The sequence below is a fragment of the Plectropomus leopardus genome, chromosome 11, assembly GCF_026936395.1.
Source record: "Plectropomus leopardus strain MGB_pleo_1.0 chromosome 11, ASM2693639v1, whole genome shotgun sequence".
Lineage (NCBI taxonomy): Eukaryota > Metazoa > Chordata > Actinopteri > Perciformes > Serranidae > Plectropomus > Plectropomus leopardus.
The window spans coordinates 23,373,882-23,391,799 of NC_142186.1; the positions used below are offsets into that span (position 1 = coordinate 23,373,882).

Consider the following 17,918-nt stretch of genomic DNA (forward strand, 5'->3'; position numbering starts at 1 on the left):
GCAAATATTAGTCTGTGAAAAATATGGTGCAGAATTTGATCATTTCAGAGAAAGGCTACCCAGAGCTTTACATCTGTCCCACTGAGACTATTTACGGCCCAATATACTTTTACAAAACAACACCTGGATGAAGATCTGCTCCAAATTCTGGATTTTTAGTAAGTAGGCTTTGACACGTTGCTAGTCATGGCTACTTGGCAACGTCGGGCCCAACCTGCCTCCATGCCCTTAAAAACTGGCACAGAGTAGGTACAAGAGAAGCACTCAGCACCTGACCTTGCGTTTTCCAGATGGTAAAAGACGTGGCATGTGTTCCCGCACTAATTTACTGCGCAGTATGGTTGCCCTTCTGCGTAAGAATATGGAAGTTACACAGCTGAGAAAATGTGGTGCCAAAGACAAGCTGCTGTCTGACTGCAAATCAAAGTCGTGGAAATATTCTTAATATAGAGGACACTTACAAAGATTTTAAAAAATTTAAGTAGGCCTTTTTAGTTTCTTTTTAGTGGCTAAATACATTTTGCTGCTAACCTCCATCCACAGCAGTGCATTACTTAGCTTCTGGGTTGGTACTCCCCCCTGTTTCTTCAAACTGGAACCGGGCCGACTGCCATCTAGTGTAGGTAATAAACTCACAATGGATAAGTACTTCACAAAACCCCACTTAAAAAAATCCTTATTATAATAACCTAATCACTAAACAAGTAGTTGTCAGCATCACTGTTGTTAACAACAGTGCAGCACAGTAAAGACCATTATGTATGATGTGGAACAGCAAACATACACACACACCCCTACCTGCGTAGGCGCTTAGACACCTGGAGAGCACACTCAGTGGCAGCAGGGGATCCATAAGTGTCAGCAGACGGGAGGGCGATGCGTAGGCGGTCAGCAGCGTAGCCGGGTAGGCTGCCACGATGCCATCTGGCATTCGCACACCGAAGGCAGCAGCGCGCATCGACGTCGTCACACACAAGTTGCCTCCAGCGCTGTCACCAGCCAGACACACTTTCTCTCCGGTCCAGCCTGGAGAGATAAAAATAGTCAGTGATGATAGAGGTGAAGTGAAAGTGGGAAAGAAACAAAAAGCAAATCAATAGGGAAAACACAGAAAAATGGAGCACAAAATAAAAAGAGACAAGAAAACAAACATCTTTTCTGCAACTATAAGAAATCCAGTGTGGTGTAAGAAAAAGCAGTGACACACATCAAGGAACAGGATCCCTTTTCTCTACTATAACACTGCTGAATATTTGGCTGCTATGAGGGGGTATTGTCTCGCCGTCTGCCTCATGGCCATGATATTGTCTTCTTGTACTACACCACTACAATATTGCGCTGCGATCACTGTTAATTTGACACAGCGTGCTTCAGCGGCCGGATGTATCCGAAACCGACCAGAGGTCTTTTGTTGTATGGAGGAATACTGAGTATCACAATTTGCGTGATATTGCAGAACAAAAAGTACAGCGCAAGACATCGTGCTGCAGCATGATTACTTTCAAAGTGATGAATGAATCCTCTTGAGAAGTACAGGGAGTTAGTAAATGTAAGTGAGGATATACAGAGACAGTCTACAGGACACCTTCACTCTGCAAGAAGCCTCTTTGTTGTGCCTGCTCATTAATTCTAATAAACCAACTTTCTTTTACCTGCCTAATGTATTTAGCATTTCAACTACATATACTTTTCCCTTTACTTAAAAAAAGTGAACAGAAAATGCACTAGGGAGCTAAAAAAAAAAAGCCAACAGTCTGATATAAACAATGCTGTGTTTTTACCTAGTAGGTGGTGGTTTCTAAGAGCCCAGCAGTAGGCATAGAAACACTCCTCAAGAGCCCTTGGGAAGGGGGCCTCTGGGGCCAGAGAGTAGTCCACTGACAGGATAGGGACACCAAGGTCCTGGGACCAGCTCTTCAGATAGGGCTGCATGGGATAGGAGACATGGGAAAGCAGTGGTGAATTTATGAATGGAAAAGCTCTCAGTTTTGGTTTCACAGTGAATATATTATGTGTTGTTAAATTTATGAGAAACAACAGCGGACACAATAAAACACAGAGGAAAGGAGACAGAGGGAGAAAGAAATGTGGGGGAGAGATGCATGGGGGTGAACATTAAGAAGCAAGGATAAAAAGTTATGAAAATTATGAGTCCCTCTGATGTCATCTGTCTACTTTCTGGCTTACAGTCTAGACAAGGGGAGAATGAGCGCTGCCCTCACAGTCACCTTCATTTCCTTTCTTCTCATACAGTTATAAAAAAAAAAAGGTGCCCACATGTCCTAGTTTGTGGGGATGAAGGAAAAAGACGAAGACAAGGGGATGGTGTGGATTTACAGGGATTGTCTCCAAAAACAAACTCACTGTCAGAATACTGAGTGTTCCCTTTATTTTTTGTTGCCACAGTTAGGTTAAGTGTTTACTATTCCTATGCCAACCTAAGGTAAGTTCTTTACTTCACAACTGCAATGCAGTGACCTTGAGATGCAAGAAAGGCATCAAAAATTGACAAAACATTCCTTCTACAAAGCGTTCCTCCTTTCCTCCTCTGTCTTTATCTTCTACCAACACCTTTTTGACTAGCTATGACAGGGCTGGCGGTAAAAGCGACAGCTCTCCGTTCACAGTGCCAGGAACAACACGCTGTGTGTATGTTTGCATGTTGCTTCACCCACCAGTGATTCAGTATGGAGAAAAAAAAAGTAGCTCAGGCAGTCAGCTGTGCCGCCTTAAAGTGCTACCTGTCACAATAAATCTTAAAGGGAGACTGCTGACAAGTGAGTGTGCAGCAGTTAAAGCACTGTTCAGGTTAATGTGGGATTGTACGAATAAGCAAAGTTCCTCCTAAGGTGTGTGTGTGTGTGTGTGTGTGTGTGTGTGTGTGTGTGTGTGTGTGTGTGTGTGTGTGTGTGTGTGTGTGTGTGTGTGTGTGTGTGTGTAACTATGTGTGAAGCTATTGTTGCCAGTGAGTGTCAATATATGCCAGAGTCCATGGACAGGTGTGTCATTCAGACAGTTCATCATCTCCCTGCAGCTCACAACAAATGACCCACCGGGCAGAGAGGACGCACAAGTGTGTGTTTTTGTTGGGCCGGGACCAAGGGTAGTTAAATTTTACATGACTCAGGAAACTCTTCTTGTACACACACTCCAATTCAGAGGGTCCCAGATCTGTTCTCAAAGCAGGAATTAATGGGAGCTGCAGTCCCACTCATTCTCAGACAGACAGAGCAGTTAATCTGCAAGCTTATACCTCTGCAGGGATCGTGTGTATGTGTGTGGTCCGCACCCGAGTTGCTAAATGCACAGATGCCAACACATCCATTCCTGTGATCTCAGCTTAATTGGGCAGTGAGAGCACCAAAGGCTCATGCCACTGAAGTCCGACTCTCCATCTCGCCCAGACAACAGGAGAGACAGAATTGAGGGAAGGATACAGGGGTAGCAGACAGATAAGAAGTATAACAAACAACACTGTCCACTGCCCTCAGAGAAACTTTTCATTTTTGTATTCCTCTTCTGTGGCCTTGCTTCAGGGATTAAGAGAACAGAAGGCAGCTAGTAATAATAGGAAGGCTAGAACATGTAGCCCAAATAAGACAAAAAGGAGATGGGAAAAAAAAGGACACTGAGTGAACAAAAATGATTTTGTAAGATATTAGAACGATTTAGAGGGAGGATGTAATAAAGAAAAGAGCCCTGAAGAAGAAGAGAGAAGGATAGTCTGACAAGTCTTCCATTAGTGCCCGGGGTAATCTTTCTCTGCGGGGTTGTACAGTTCTCCGTTAATTCAACATGACAGCCTTGTTCACCCCCATCTCTGATTGCTCCCTCTCATCCTCTGGTTGCTATGCAGCTGCAGATCAAGGATGCCCATGTCCTTGGCGATTTCACAGAGCCATGTCTTGCAGTAGCTATAAGCAGCGGATGCCACATAAAGACCGCACACAGCCACAGATGACCAGATCAGCGTAGGAGAGGTGGGGGCACAAACAATACACTTTCTCATTGAGATGAACTAAGTAGGTTAAATGCTTCTTCCTGCTACTATTACACATGTTGTCACTAATGTAAAAATAAAATTGGACGACAAAATAAGATTTTCTTTAAGAGCTTTCCAGAGCACATGACAAGAGCCAACAATTTCTTTAAATGATGTGATGCCAAAACTGGGTGTTTGCTTTGGTGTCCCTTTTTTATCACAGTGATCTAAAAATTAAATTTAAGACATGAGTTTCTCCTCTATTGAAAACAATGGAGGGTTGAGGGTGAGGTGAATAAAAGGAAGCAGTAATTTACATGAAAAAGGAGAGCAAGCTCTTTGTGCACTTTACTCATAAAGAGGGCATGGAGGGAGGGCATAGTGTCTGTATTACATTTTGAGGGATTAATTACAAAATAATTAGCACAACAGCATTCTATGTAACACTGTTGATGGAGGAAGAGATTCAGACTGGTAACTCCTCTGTTCCCCTGCTGTCAACTACTGTCTGTCTCCTCAACACTTCAATTAGCTGGTGTTCAATTACAATTAGTCCGAGAAAAAAACAGAAATTGAAGCCTAGAAGGGATGAAAAGGTGAACTGGATGAGGTTTGTTGCAACACTGGCTCAAATCCTGCAAAAACAACACCTGAGCCAGGCGTCTAATGGTGGAGGTGTAGTGTTGTTTGCATCTGTAAATATGTAGGCGCCACATCACATATTATACACTGTTTCCTGTGTTTTGGCTGTTCCATTACAGTGGAAACCACATATTGTGATCATATGGATCAAAAATCTTGGAACAGAATCATTCCTATACACATGTTGTTTAAATAATTTGCTTATAGAAATGAAGTAGTCTCTTACAGTGCTCATTTTGGCTGTTTTCATACATCACAAAATATGGAAAAACAATGTAAAACTGAAGTTATCCCATCCTTTTTTACTTTACTTCCATGATACTTTGCCTTGCGGTACCCCGTCTGCTTCCAGCTGGCTACAAGAGGCTGGTGCTGAGCGCACATTGAAATCATGAAGGGAAAGGAAGTCATTTTCTCCTAATGAAAAACGTTGTCTCCTCGAGGCTTATGACAAATTGGCAGAAATGAGCCAACAAGATGCAGCAGCAAAACCTGGTGTTCCTCAGGCTGCTTCGTACAGTCTACTCAGACAACAAGAAACAGTCATGGCTGCTGGTGATGGAGACAGAAAATTAATGTGCACTGGGAAAGCACTTGTGGTGGAAGCCCCACCCCCCTTGACAGGTGGCTAGATAATGACCAGTAAAGAAATGTCCCCTGTAACTGCTGTGCTGTTCTGTAAATAGTGAAGCTGTCTGTTACATTACTTCATATTCATGTAACAAATATACACATCGCCACTTTAGAAATATAAGGTTCTAATTGTGTTCTGAGCAGTTTTGAGATATTTAACTTCAAAGTTTTTCAATTCCAATAGCAAAAATGATATAGACCTTTTTGTGTTCTAAATAAAAAGTCCAAAAATACATAGAACTTAATATATACCTCAAATAATGTTGGTTATCATAATCCGCCTCTTTTCAATTTGACTTTGACAGACGTGATCACCATTAGCAGTTTCCACTGTATAACTGGGTCAAATACTGTCACAAACACTACATGATACAAATATGTGAACAGTTTTTGAATTTTTTTTTTTTTTTTTTGCAAAATAAAACTTATCAAACTGCTTTGCTATTCAGGGTGAGGAAAACCCTTCTTTAAGAGTACAATCTCACCTCATGGGACTTTGAGGTCTGGGCCACAAATCCTCCCCCGTGGAAGTGGATCAGGAGGCAGGGAGATGAGGGGAGGCGCTTGGTCTTCAGCCCCAGTGACAAAGAGATGGCGCCCCCCTCAGAGCGGGAGAGAGATAGCAGAGTCTCGCTGTCCTGAAAAGAGTGAGACAGACAACCAATCAAGTTGCAGTTTACATCCATGTCAGTCCAGATTAACATAATACATGTAGTATAGATCTTGAATGAATTAACAAAAACGGTATTACGGTATTTTTTTTGGCCAAATGGAAGTTATTGCCATATTGAAACATATTATTCTAGTGAGTAATTTCCACTGAGAAACATGCCATTTGTTTTTTTAAAGGGGAGTACGGAGGACTGACAGAGAGTAGTCACATGGTGCAAGCCAGATATCAACAAAACCAGTGAGCTTCTGGTGGACTACCAGAGGAATAGGAGCCATTCTTTCCTGTTTGTAGTCCAGGGAGAAGACAAGAGGTGAGTGGACTCATACAAGTATCCAGAGTCAAATCCTTGTTTGTGTTCACACGCTTTGCAAATAAAGCTGATTCTGATAGAACACAAAATTGTTGCAATGATGCTTCAAATATGGATGTTTCTGCAAAGAGGCTATAAATTGTAAAAGGTGGATGCTCAACACACATCTTCTACCATGCAGAACAGAAGATCTATACACTCAATTACAGGATGGACACCCGAGATAATGTAATCAATTCAGTATCTGACCAAATGTCTCCCCTTCTGTTCTTGAGTCATGGCGTTGAAAAATGGCCAGAAAAGTGCTTTTGCAGAACATCTGATGTCACAGTTAAGTTGACCTTTTGGATATATATGTCATCATTATTATACCCTATATGACATTTTTGTGAAATTGTGTCATAATAACAGCATTATTTCTTGAGTTATGGTAAAAATGTGTTTGATGAGGTTACAGTGACTTTGACCTTTGACCACCAAAATCTAATCAGTTTATCCTTGAGTCTAAGTGGATGTTTGTGCCAAATTTGAAGAAATTCCCTCAAGGTGTTTTTGTGACATCACATTCACGAGACAGGAACAGACAGACAACCCGAAAACATAATGCCTCTGGCAAAGACTGTTGGCGCCATAAAGGCATTACAAAAACAAATCACAAACAAATAACAAATAACATCACATGACGACAGATGGTGATGTTTGCATCACTCTGATAACTGTTCAGAGACAGTGTATATTGCAAACAAAGCCGTGTTTTCATTGTTAATATATTTTATTGCTAGTGTTAGCAACAGGGCTCCTCTGAGAGAAGGATTAACTAGCTGTTCTGCGGCAGCTTGCTGCCAGCCTCGCCTGCTCCTGCATGAACGCACACTAATTCCCATTCATTAACAGAAACAAGGAGGGAGGGAGTTGTGTCTGAGGAGGAGGGTTTCCGCTGATGCAGGCTTGTATTCTGCGACATTAAAAAAAAGACACTGTTGTTTTGTTGTAGCGTGATCAATGGCTGAAAGTGTTTGTTGATAGCATGTCTGGGTAAATGCCAGGCTACAAAGAAAGGAGGAGCGCAAGCTTGGATCGAGACAGGGTGTCTCCTGAGAGAATTAGGGATGGAGGCAGAGTAGAAAAAGTGAGAGTGATACCTATGACAGAAAGAGAGAGAGCAAGAGAGATAATGAAGAGGATTAAGTCCATGAGGATGAGCTGGTGCTGTCGTTTACTCTGGCTCAGAGAAATACCAGATATGCCATTACATATTGTTAGAATATTTTAAGAATTTCTATGACTGGTATATGCAAGGTGGTTTAAAAAGAGCCAGTGGAGGAAAACTGTCATAAACTAGGTCACACAACAAATACTTTATACTTAGACAGGCTACAAGGAAGTAGTGTGGGACAAGTGTGCAGCAAATACAAGAGCTGGTCTAGTTTCAAATCAAACTTGACATTATGAAACTTTTCTTATTGCTTTTTCCACAGTGCCACTACAGTGTGAACTGAATAATGATTTAAATACCTGTCCTTCGCGTAAGTCACAGGAGATGAGCCTCATCTGAACTGGAGCAGTGCCGATGTGTGCTGATGGTGGAGCTATAGTCACAGATGCTCTGTGGTTGGCTGCCAGGGGAAGGTCAAAGGGCACGGGGGGCACAGAAAGAGCCCGGTTCACCTTAACTTGAGTGGATGTCATACTGGCAAGACTCTGGAGGAAGAGAGATGGACAGGAAGAATTGAGACGGAGAGAGAAACAGAGAGGTGCAAGTTACAGAGCGAGACAAGTCACCCGAGAGAGAGAGAGAGAGAGAAAGTGAGAAACCGAATGAATAAATCATGAACCCCATTGAATAAATTGAATTCCACTCTATTATTACTAACGGCCTGTAGGCCAAAAATGCATAATGATAGAAAGGTTCTTTTACCAGAGGAAAGTAAAATATTCCTGTTTCAGTTTTAAAATTAAAAACAGGGCAGAGCACTTTTCTGTGAGCATGGGTTAGTGGTGACAACATGGGGAGATTACAGATGTCGTCTGCATTAACAGTCAACTCACCGACAGGACTTCTGTCTCAGTGATGTTCCAGAAGGTCTTCCAGAAATGGACGTCTAGGTTCTGGGTGATGCGTTCAAATTCTGCCCCTCTCAACTCTGGGTCTATGGCATACTTCCCTGAGGTAAAGAAAGAGCTGGCTGCTACACCTGGGGGAGGAGGGAAGGACGACACAATGAGGAGGGTATGATAATGGGTAGGAGACACAAGAGACAGGACATGCAGAGGATAGAGTAAAGGAAGGTGTATGGTTGAGGAGGTAATGGAAATGGAAATGGAAATGAAAAGTGATTGGCAGACAAAAGCTCAGAAAAACGGGAATGAAAACAGAAATTTCACAAAGATATAAACAGTAGGAAGGGGGGCAGGGAAAGGGGACATTTAAAGTGAAGTAAGTGACTGGACAAAGCACATAAAACAAAAATAAAAGAAAACATAAACCTGCTGACAATGTGAAAGGATGGAAAGAAAGATGATAAAGAAGGAAATCGAGTGCTATAACTCCAACAAACCTCAGGGAAGTGGCCCCAACTGAGAACAATCGCCACACTCAACAGTGAATTTATGTTCTCACAGTACTATAATCATATTGCCACTGGTTAAAATAGAAGCATTTCATGGTATTACAATCAAATTCTACCCTGCTTCTTCAATGTCCAGCAAGCAGTACAGAAAGGGGAAGGAATTGCACTCAAACCTCCAACTGTGAACCAAGATACAGACATAGGACAGCTAAGGAGCTGTTGAAGAGCTACTTCTTCATATATTCATATAGCCTGTGTTCACTACAGAGGACTATGATGAAGGGGTGAGGGGGTTCAAGTGCACTCACCATATGGTGCAATACCTCCTGCCTCCACTGTGGTGCAGCACAGAGCACAAGAAACCATGAGAGTTGAATGATTCCTTTTTGAATGTTAAATATTTACATGTGTGCACGGTGAAAATGTGTATATGGCGGTGCATCTTCTTCCATCTCTGCCTCTGTACATAACTGTGTGCATGTTCAAAACATTTTGAAATATAGAAGAAGCACGCCAGCTAGCCGTCGAGATTCAAAAGGATGAAAGAGCATCTACAATCCAAGCACACAACATCAAAAGCTACTCAGTCAGGGGCCAAAGAGCAATGTAGACGAGGGCGTGTGGATGAGAACGATCTATGAATGAGAATTAAGTGACTGGATGATGAGAGGCTACAGCTGCAGACGAGATGATGCCGACCTATTCCTGATTGATGGCGTCTGTAGTTTTCTCCAAAGGCCACAAGGCCAATAGCGATGGTCTGGAGACAGGGCCTGATGGCTGGAGTGAACTGGAGGGATGGACAAAAACAGAGACAGGCTTTAAATTCTAGTCCACTGTCCATTAAAAGACATGAAATAATATCACAATTAACACTGCTATCAATCAACCACAGAGAATGAAACATAGATGGTGGGATATCAGAATATGAGATGATTCTTACACATTATAAATTGATGGAGACAGTGCTGGGGAGGTTTCATCATTTTTTCCCTTTAGTTTGATTTTGACCTCTGTCTGCTGAGGGTTCAGCCTCTCTCGTTAAACTCAACTAAGAACAGAGACTGTGGCTTTAAAGAGGAGCCTTCCCTCTGTCCATCCAAATGCTTGACTCACTACATTTCACCTGCAGGTTTGGGCAGCAGGAGTCATTTGTAGCTCTGTATTCCTTTTCAAGCTTTTACATATCAGACTTCTGACCACTCTTGCTCAGTTTTCAGGGCATATCTGTTTAGTCTGATGACCTGGTGACAAAATAACCCGTGGCAAATCAACAGGTCACTTCTTTTTTCTTAAATGGCATTCTTTTTTCATTGCAAGACTATAGGAGCTGTGGTGAGCTTTACTCTGTACATGAGTGCATTAAGTAGACACCAATAACCTGTTATTGAAGTTTATCCCCGTTATGATCATATTTGGGATATGTTGTTCACATGAGCACAGAGAAATTGGGATATTCATATTCCCCCTATACAGAAAAAATACTTAAAACTGATTACTGCAGTCTCTTTGCACAAGCACTGGGATGTTTCAAAAACAAACTTACAACAGGAGATGAGAGCAACCGGAAATATTAAACACTACACTGTACATTTATGACCACTTGACAACTTCACTGCCTATTTCTTCTGTGCTCCCATCACCAGCAGCTGTCTGCTCTGCGCACATCCCCGTCTCTCTTTCTCTGTCTCTCTCAACCGCACACAAACACGTATTTACTCACCTAACGTTTCTAAAAGCAGCTGAGCAACTCCTATATATCATAGTTATAGTGGGGAGGCTGAGGATGAGGATAAAGATGCGCAGCCTCTTTCATTATCAAAAGACAAAACCCCTTTTTTCATCCTGAAGTGAGACATTGTTGCTGCCGTCATTTTTTGTTTTTCTGCCGGTGTAGGTAGTCGGCAGACTCGACACCTCTCAATAACCGGAATAAGGTGTACACACGTAAGAGTATCTTGGTTATTTTTTGTAGTACTAAAGTTAGCATTTTTGGGTTTCTCATGAACAGGATAAGGGCTAATTCAGGTTTCTGAAAACGAGATATTATGTTTATATGATTAAAAACATCAAGAGGATACTCCAAAAACCCATTTTCATTTATTCATATAAACACACTCACTGACAAGTCTTAATATAATTACACATAATTACATTTTTAGAAGCTGCAGAGGGTAGCATGGACAGTAACATGCAAGCGTATCTTTGGGTAGTCAGTTGCTTGTCTGTATGTGTCAAGTGAGAATTGGTGAGTCTGATGTTGCCTTCAATTGTATTTTCTCTGTATTGTTGTGAGATGTTTTATTGTTGTAGTTTTAAATGAATATTCATCTCACCCCTGATTGCCTACAGTGGTAACTTTAAGCACATTTAATTATTTCCTGCCTTTCTTAATTTCCAGTGTCCCACTTCACCTTAAATCCTACCTCTAGACCATCAAGCATGAAGTGCTGCTTTTCTCAACCCTCCCAATTCTTGACTCTTCCCATTTCTTATCTTTCCCATTTCTTATCCCTGTGCCACGCAACTCATCTCACCTGAAAGCCAAGGCAACGGCCATAGAAGCACCCCTTGTGCATGGATGCATATTCACGGACGAAGCTCTCACTGAGGCCACTTTCATCTTGGAAAAAAAGGTTGCCATGGCTGTTGTCGTGTAGCATACGCTGAGCCAGGTAGAGCAGGGCGCGCAGCTGGCACAGAGCGTTGCAGTAGGCCTCCATCTCCCCCGCATTGTGTGCTACTCGAAAGAAGATGCTGCGGCGGTTGGTGGTGATGTAGCGCCCCTTCTGGATGATGTGGAGGAGGCAGCAGCGCACTACCTGGAAAAGGATGAGGAATGTTTCAATAAAAATTAAGGATAATTGGTGAGTCTTAGAGCCCTAACACACCAAGCACGTGGTCGGCCACTGGTCAATGTTGGGCCCCCAATAAGCGCGTGTTGCACTAGTTCGGCTTTTTCTTGGTGTCGGAAACAGCAGAGCTTCAAAGCACGAAAACACAAATGGAAGTAAGGAAAGCAAATAAACAAAGTCAAAAGGGGGTAAGATTGAAACAAACGTGTTATAATAGATTGGATCACGTTTTTAACTATTGAGCTCTTTAGCAGAAACAATTCATAACTGTTGTATTGTTTGCTTTGCACAGTTAATTTGTTCTTTCTCCATCAACAATCGGCCTTTGTCACCTCTAGTTCTTTGATGTTGGTTTGGTGTGTCTGAGCCTTTATTCCAAAAATGTGGTATCTTACTGTCCCGTGCCGTCCTCTCTATATGCTGAATTAAAACCAGCATAGCAAAGTTGGTTAGGTTGAATTGCAAGCGAATAACATAAGTCATGTCATAAGCAAATAAAAGAATAGAGTTTTTACAAAATGATAAATGTAACAATGCATATTATTAAGATAATCAATGGTGATTTTAGGGTTATTATTTCTTTTCTACAAAAAGTGATGCATTCTGCACTATAACAAAGCAAATCACAGTTCTTTAATTGTGCAGTCATTACAGAGCCATGTCTTCTGGGTCTGCTTAAGTTGTAATTAAGATTAGGGTGGTAAGCTTGAAGGGAAAAAAACGATGCATGATAGCATGCCTGAGTGCAAGCATGTGAAAGGCTTGCTACTTCACCAGGGTCTTACAGATTAGTCCAAGTAGCACTGTGGGAATGAGACGGATTAAAAATGGGGAAATCGAGTGGCAAGAATACAGAGCAGCATTCATTTGCTGCTCTGCTAGACTTTTGCAGTTATGGTGGGTTGCAACTACTGAAGGTCATGATGTTTCATCAATAATGGTAGAAGATAAAGTACAGTGGGTACAGTAGATATTCTGCAGCTGGAGGAATTTATCTAACCTGATTTGCAACATAAAATCAATCTGTAAAACAAATGGACTGACCTTGGAACAAAGCGATATGAAGGTAAAAAGGCTGGTGAGCAGTTTCTCACAGTGTGGAGAGAATATTGATAAGAATGTATTGCGGTATGGGGGCTTATTATTCTCAAAGCTGCAGCGGATGGAAACAGGAACACAGACACAGATCCGAATCTCACAAAACATCCCACAGCTTACCTTAACCAGTGAGCGGTAGCCATTGGCAGGTATGTGTGGGTCAAAGTCAAAATGATGGTAAACTGCTGCGAAGCCAGAGATAACAGGCTCCAGGCTGCGAGCATGCTCCTGGATCAGCTTCATGGTATCCACCAACCTCCGAGCCGCATCACCTTGCGACCCCTTGGCTCCTCCTGAGAAGAATGTGGCATTCTCTTCGCACACGCTGTACAGGGCCGTAAACACTGCCTTGGTGTCCATCACTAAGAACAGTGAGACAGAGAAGCAAGGCGAGGTTGAAACAAAAACAATTGTAGGCAAGGGTGCATAATAATACTTTCTATAATTATTAATGTTATGCTTTATTCATTCTAGTGGGTAACATCTTTTTCATTACTGACACAGGGGCTTAAATCCCAATAGCACCCACTGATCTCTCTATCATTTATGCAACCTCGCTGACCCACATGCATGCTTAATTTGTAAAATTAAAGATCTTTTTTTTCTGTAGCTGTTAAAACTTGACTGTCAGCTGGTATTTGGCCCCGCAAGCATAAAAAGGAGCACCCTGATCCCTATTCTGTGCCGCACCCACTCTTGTTATTAGGATGTAGACACTGTACGAGGTGGGATATCATTGGATATATCCTACATAATGTTCTCTTACCCCTATTAACTAATCCCTAACAGCCTGGCGTATAGAAGCCCATTGATTGAAACGTGTTAAGCAAGCCTTGAAATTAAATGATGTAAAGCCGGGGCTAAGCAGCCAAAATCCATCGAGATCTAGGCAGACATGCATGGAACAGGAGGAGAAGGCAGAGGTCCTTTGCTAACGTCATGCTGCTGGGAACAAGCACAGTTATTAGTCATACACTGCCAAAAACACATAAACAAACTCACATGAGAGTCCCAAAGGGAGGTATACAGCTGCAAAAACACAGCTGAGTGTGTTTATCAACTGTGTCTATATCCCTGGCCTAATGCAGCAACAAAGATAACAAAGATCTATGTCCCTGTTGGATTCCTACTGCTGAACTGAACTTCTCTGTTGAGTCACCTGAGACATCTGTTTCCACAACACCTAAGCCTGGGAAGTATCTGGTACTTACTGTATAGGGTGACTGGCACGCTGAGAGATAAAAGAAAGAGGAGAAGGGCTGGTGGACACACAGAGACTAAAACAAAAGGCACAGGCACAGCAGTGCCTCCCTAATAGATGAGAGAGTGAGAATTTTAGGGGAGAAGCGGAAAAATAATTTCTTTGTTATGGATGGGTGTTAACCAATTACCTTGCAGGACTGAGGCACATTTATGGAGAGATAATAGATCGTGATCAGTTCAAAATGACTCTGTGTTAAATCATCTTTAGTTAAACTATGCATACCTAATGAAAGTCCCAAATGACATCAGTCGCCCTTGGAAATTAGCACACACTCATCCTCAAACTTTTGCTATTAAACTTCCACTGAATAAATGCAGAAAAATAAAAAAATAAAGTAAAAACAGCACAGAGGGATGTGGCGGGGAGATTGCATATGCATGCTAAGAACTGAACAGATCCTGCAAATGTGAAATATTGTTTTGAGGGTCAAAGAAATAATGGAGCCCTTATCGCACAATTATTCTGCTATTCCCTGCCATTCAGGAAGAGTAATGGGAGAGGCAATTTCAGTTTGCTGGGAGGAATCGCAACCCTGACATCCATGAAAGAACATTTATCAGCCAGATGACTTCCAGCACACACGTACTATATTACATGAAAAATCTCTTTAGCCGTTGCCCGTCATCTCATTTTGCCGTCTTGTCTTTACCTCTTGCTTCACTTCTCTTTCAGAGGGATTTTTTCTAGCATACCATACTAGGCAAGACACCCTTGGAGCTGGCCATCCATTTAGGCTTACTACTCTGCTACTGGCTTCTATTATGCTTAAAATAAATGGGACACTGACACAGTGACTAGGGTGTGCTGCCTCACTGTTTCTTCCACTTGGTATTGGAAAAGATGCTTATCTGACCACACCCAACTTTAACGCCATATATTAGACAGAAGGCCGTTGTAAGATACGAGAAATCAATGACAACACAGAAATATGTGTGCTAGTTGTGTACCAAATTTCCTTATTTATGTCCCCAATTCTTTTTTTTTTCAGGACTGTTTTCTGGTCTTTTTGCAGTTATTTGATGGGACAGCTCAAGCGTGAAAAGGGGAGAGAGAAGTGATGACATATAGCAAAGGGCCACGACCAGAACTGAACCTGTGGCCACTGTGGCGAGGACAAAGCCTCTGTACATGGGGCTTACACTCCACCAGGTGAGCTACTAGGTGTCCCTATGTCCCCAATTTCTGTGATAACTTGTCTTAATTATTTGCAAACAGGAAAGCCTCTGTATAAATGTGTGCGTGATGTTGTCATCAAGCCCATGGCGAATGTCCCTTTAAATTCTAGGGAGGCAGTCCCTGGCCGGGGGGTATAAGGACAAACCAAAACAAATCTGCACAGCAAATGAGTGGACTACCCAAAACAGCACTGCAGCTGGGGGAAGTTTTTAAATTGTAATAACGTTCCACGTATTCCCACAATGCTTAATAAAAGAAACTAGCAATTTCACATTGATTCAACCATGTTAAAGGAACACTCTCATCTGGCATGAGCTCATCCCATGACTTAACAGAAAACTCCACACTAAAACAGAATTTACATTGTGCTAGGATATAAATATGGCCAACTGTCTCCCTAAGCTGCCTCTGAACCTCAAGACTTTGTGATCTCTGATGACCCATTTTGATTCATTTACAGTTAATTAACATTAACATCAAGGGCTGGGCTCAGAAAATGTTTTTTAACCAAACTACTTTCACTGGAATTCAGAGCTCACGTCTGTAAATGAGCAGTAAAATGTCAACTTAATTTCCTGTTGTCAGAAGAGCTGCAGGATACATCTCCACATGACCACATAACTATGGATTGTTCATTTTAGAGACTTCCAAACAAAGAAAGAGCTGCACAAGATCATGAAAATAACATAAATAACATTTTTGGTTGGATGTTATCTTATTCAATGTCTCAAAGATTGTAGAGGTGTAGCAAGAGAGAAGAACTGAGGAGGCACATAATGGGAGTAAACTGGAGTTTTGCAGATAAATTATGCAGATACTAATTATTAAGATCAGTGAAAGAAGCCTACTGTACTTGTAAGCATCCTGTCAAAACAACTGAGCAACAAATACACATATACAGTACAATTCGGGCATTGTTGCTCTGTCTCCAGATTTGGCCGAGAACCAGTGGATTACACGCCAATTGTGAATGTTCTGAACACACAGGAAACGGTTACTTAATGTGCAAAAACCCAACACATTGCGTCAGCATAAAAACCAAGAGACACGCACAAAGAACATCTATAAATACACATTCATCTGTCTGCATGAACACAGGCATCGGTGTGGCCTTAGGGGACATAATGACTTCCTTGGTCAAGCAGTCACCCAAATGCTGCAGGACCAGCTATAGCAGTGAAACCAGTTTGGGCAAGCAGCCAAAATTAAAATTACATTGCTTAATTAGAGCTGGGGGTACAACTCTCTCAGCTGGGCAAGCCGATAGGCCTTACGTTGACAGAGTAAGCTAGGCATGAACTTTATGAACCCCTGGATCAGCATAAGCTGCTCTAAAACTTGCTTAATGATAATGAAGCCAGCCCACATTACACCCCTGTCTAACGGCAGGGAGTATATCGTATGCAAATACTATGCAAATGAACACAGTTATGTGAACCGGAACAATCTAATCGAGAGCTCACTCGGAGTTCAAACATGGCATGGCCCAGTGAAGACTTCACCTTTGTTTGACATAGGATAATGCCTCAGACAGAGCTACAATAAGCTGCCACTACATAAAAACATGACTCACCCGCTTGCCTTATCACCCCTGCCTTTTTTTGCAGTAGCAAATGTTCCACATATCCACGTCTGGCTATGTCACTACCAAGCAACATGTTTCAGCATCATCCCTTCCTGTGTCACTGACACAAGTGACCACTGTAATCCCATTGCAACCATTAAGTTGCACCTGTTCTCTCTACATTAAAGATGGATGAGAGACGGCATTAATAAGTCATGTAGGACAACCAACAGTAGTGACATTACAGACATAATGACTCCTGCGAGGCCCACATACAGTGTGAATTGAGTGTTTGTATAAAATCACCCACAGGCTGCTTCTGGCAAAAGATAGAAGATTAAAAAAGTAAAAGTGTTTACCGGCATCTGAGTTCAAGGCTCTGTCCTTGTCTGTCTCCTCTCTTCCACGAAAGCAATGAGAGCATGGAAAAGAAGAAAGAGAGAATGAGAGAAAGAGAGGGAGGGAGAGGTGGCAGAGAGGAAAGAGGTACGGTTGTTCTCCCCCTCACTGTCTGTCACTCGCTCATCTTTAGGATGTAGCTCTTCTCCTGTCAGCCTCTGTATGTCAGCCTGTCACAGCCAATACTACTCAGAGGCAATGTGTTGTCCTTTTCTTTCCTCTCTGCTCGTCCCTCCTGTGCCTCTTTTAAAAAGGAGAAGGGAAGCTACAGACAACCCTGTCCCAGTTAACTTTCTCCTTGTGACAGTGGTCTCTTTTGCCATAGGCTGTTCAGCTTGTAACTCCCCGTGACCTTCAACCTAATTGGCAGATCACACACATGCAGATATTGGCAGAGACACAACCGAGAGATTGTGCGATGATAACAATTTTTCAAATGTGACTCTTTCCTTTCATTGCATCTTGAGTGCTTATTCACTGTTTAAAAGGTCAGAAATCAACTGCAGAGAGCAGTGAAATCAGTAATTATCAATGAATCTTTTCATTAAAAAAGCAGAATAGTTGATAAAATCAGAATTTTTGGCTTTGAAATTTAAAAATTATGAGTGCAGTATTTATCAGGGGCACACGATGATGTTTCAAAATACCTTATTTTGCCTGATCAACAGCAAAAACAACTAGAAACGTGAACAAATGACAACAAACAAAGACCAGGAAGAAACTAATCACGTCCTCGCTAATCACGACTTTAC

At 42.0% G+C, this 17,918-nt stretch overlaps 1 protein-coding gene across 5 annotated transcripts in view; it reads right to left on the minus strand.

Moving 5' to 3' along the window:
- Positions 1-17,918, minus strand: part of lipeb (lipase, hormone-sensitive b) — a 34,671-nt gene that overhangs the window by 11,811 nt on the left and 4,942 nt on the right. For 2 of the 5 annotated variants that reach the window (XM_088084307.1, XM_088084309.1), the window contains 10 exons: positions 17,127-17,167; positions 12,884-13,125; positions 11,348-11,632; positions 9,510-9,600; positions 9,119-9,145; positions 8,290-8,435; positions 7,756-7,941; positions 5,743-5,895; positions 1,782-1,926; positions 799-1,026 (listed from right to left, as the gene is read on the minus strand). In XM_088084307.1, coding sequence (XP_087940433.1) covers positions 799-1,026; positions 1,782-1,926; positions 5,743-5,895; positions 7,756-7,941; positions 8,290-8,435; positions 9,119-9,145; positions 9,510-9,600; positions 11,348-11,632; positions 12,884-13,125; positions 17,127-17,167 — 1,544 coding nt within the window. The remainder of the gene's footprint in view (positions 1-798; positions 1,027-1,781; positions 1,927-5,742; positions 5,896-7,755; positions 7,942-8,289; positions 8,436-9,118; positions 9,146-9,509; positions 9,601-11,347; positions 11,633-12,883; positions 13,126-17,126; positions 17,168-17,918) is intronic. The other 3 variants (XM_088084308.1, XM_088084310.1, XM_042489155.2) reach the window with 3 other exon arrangements.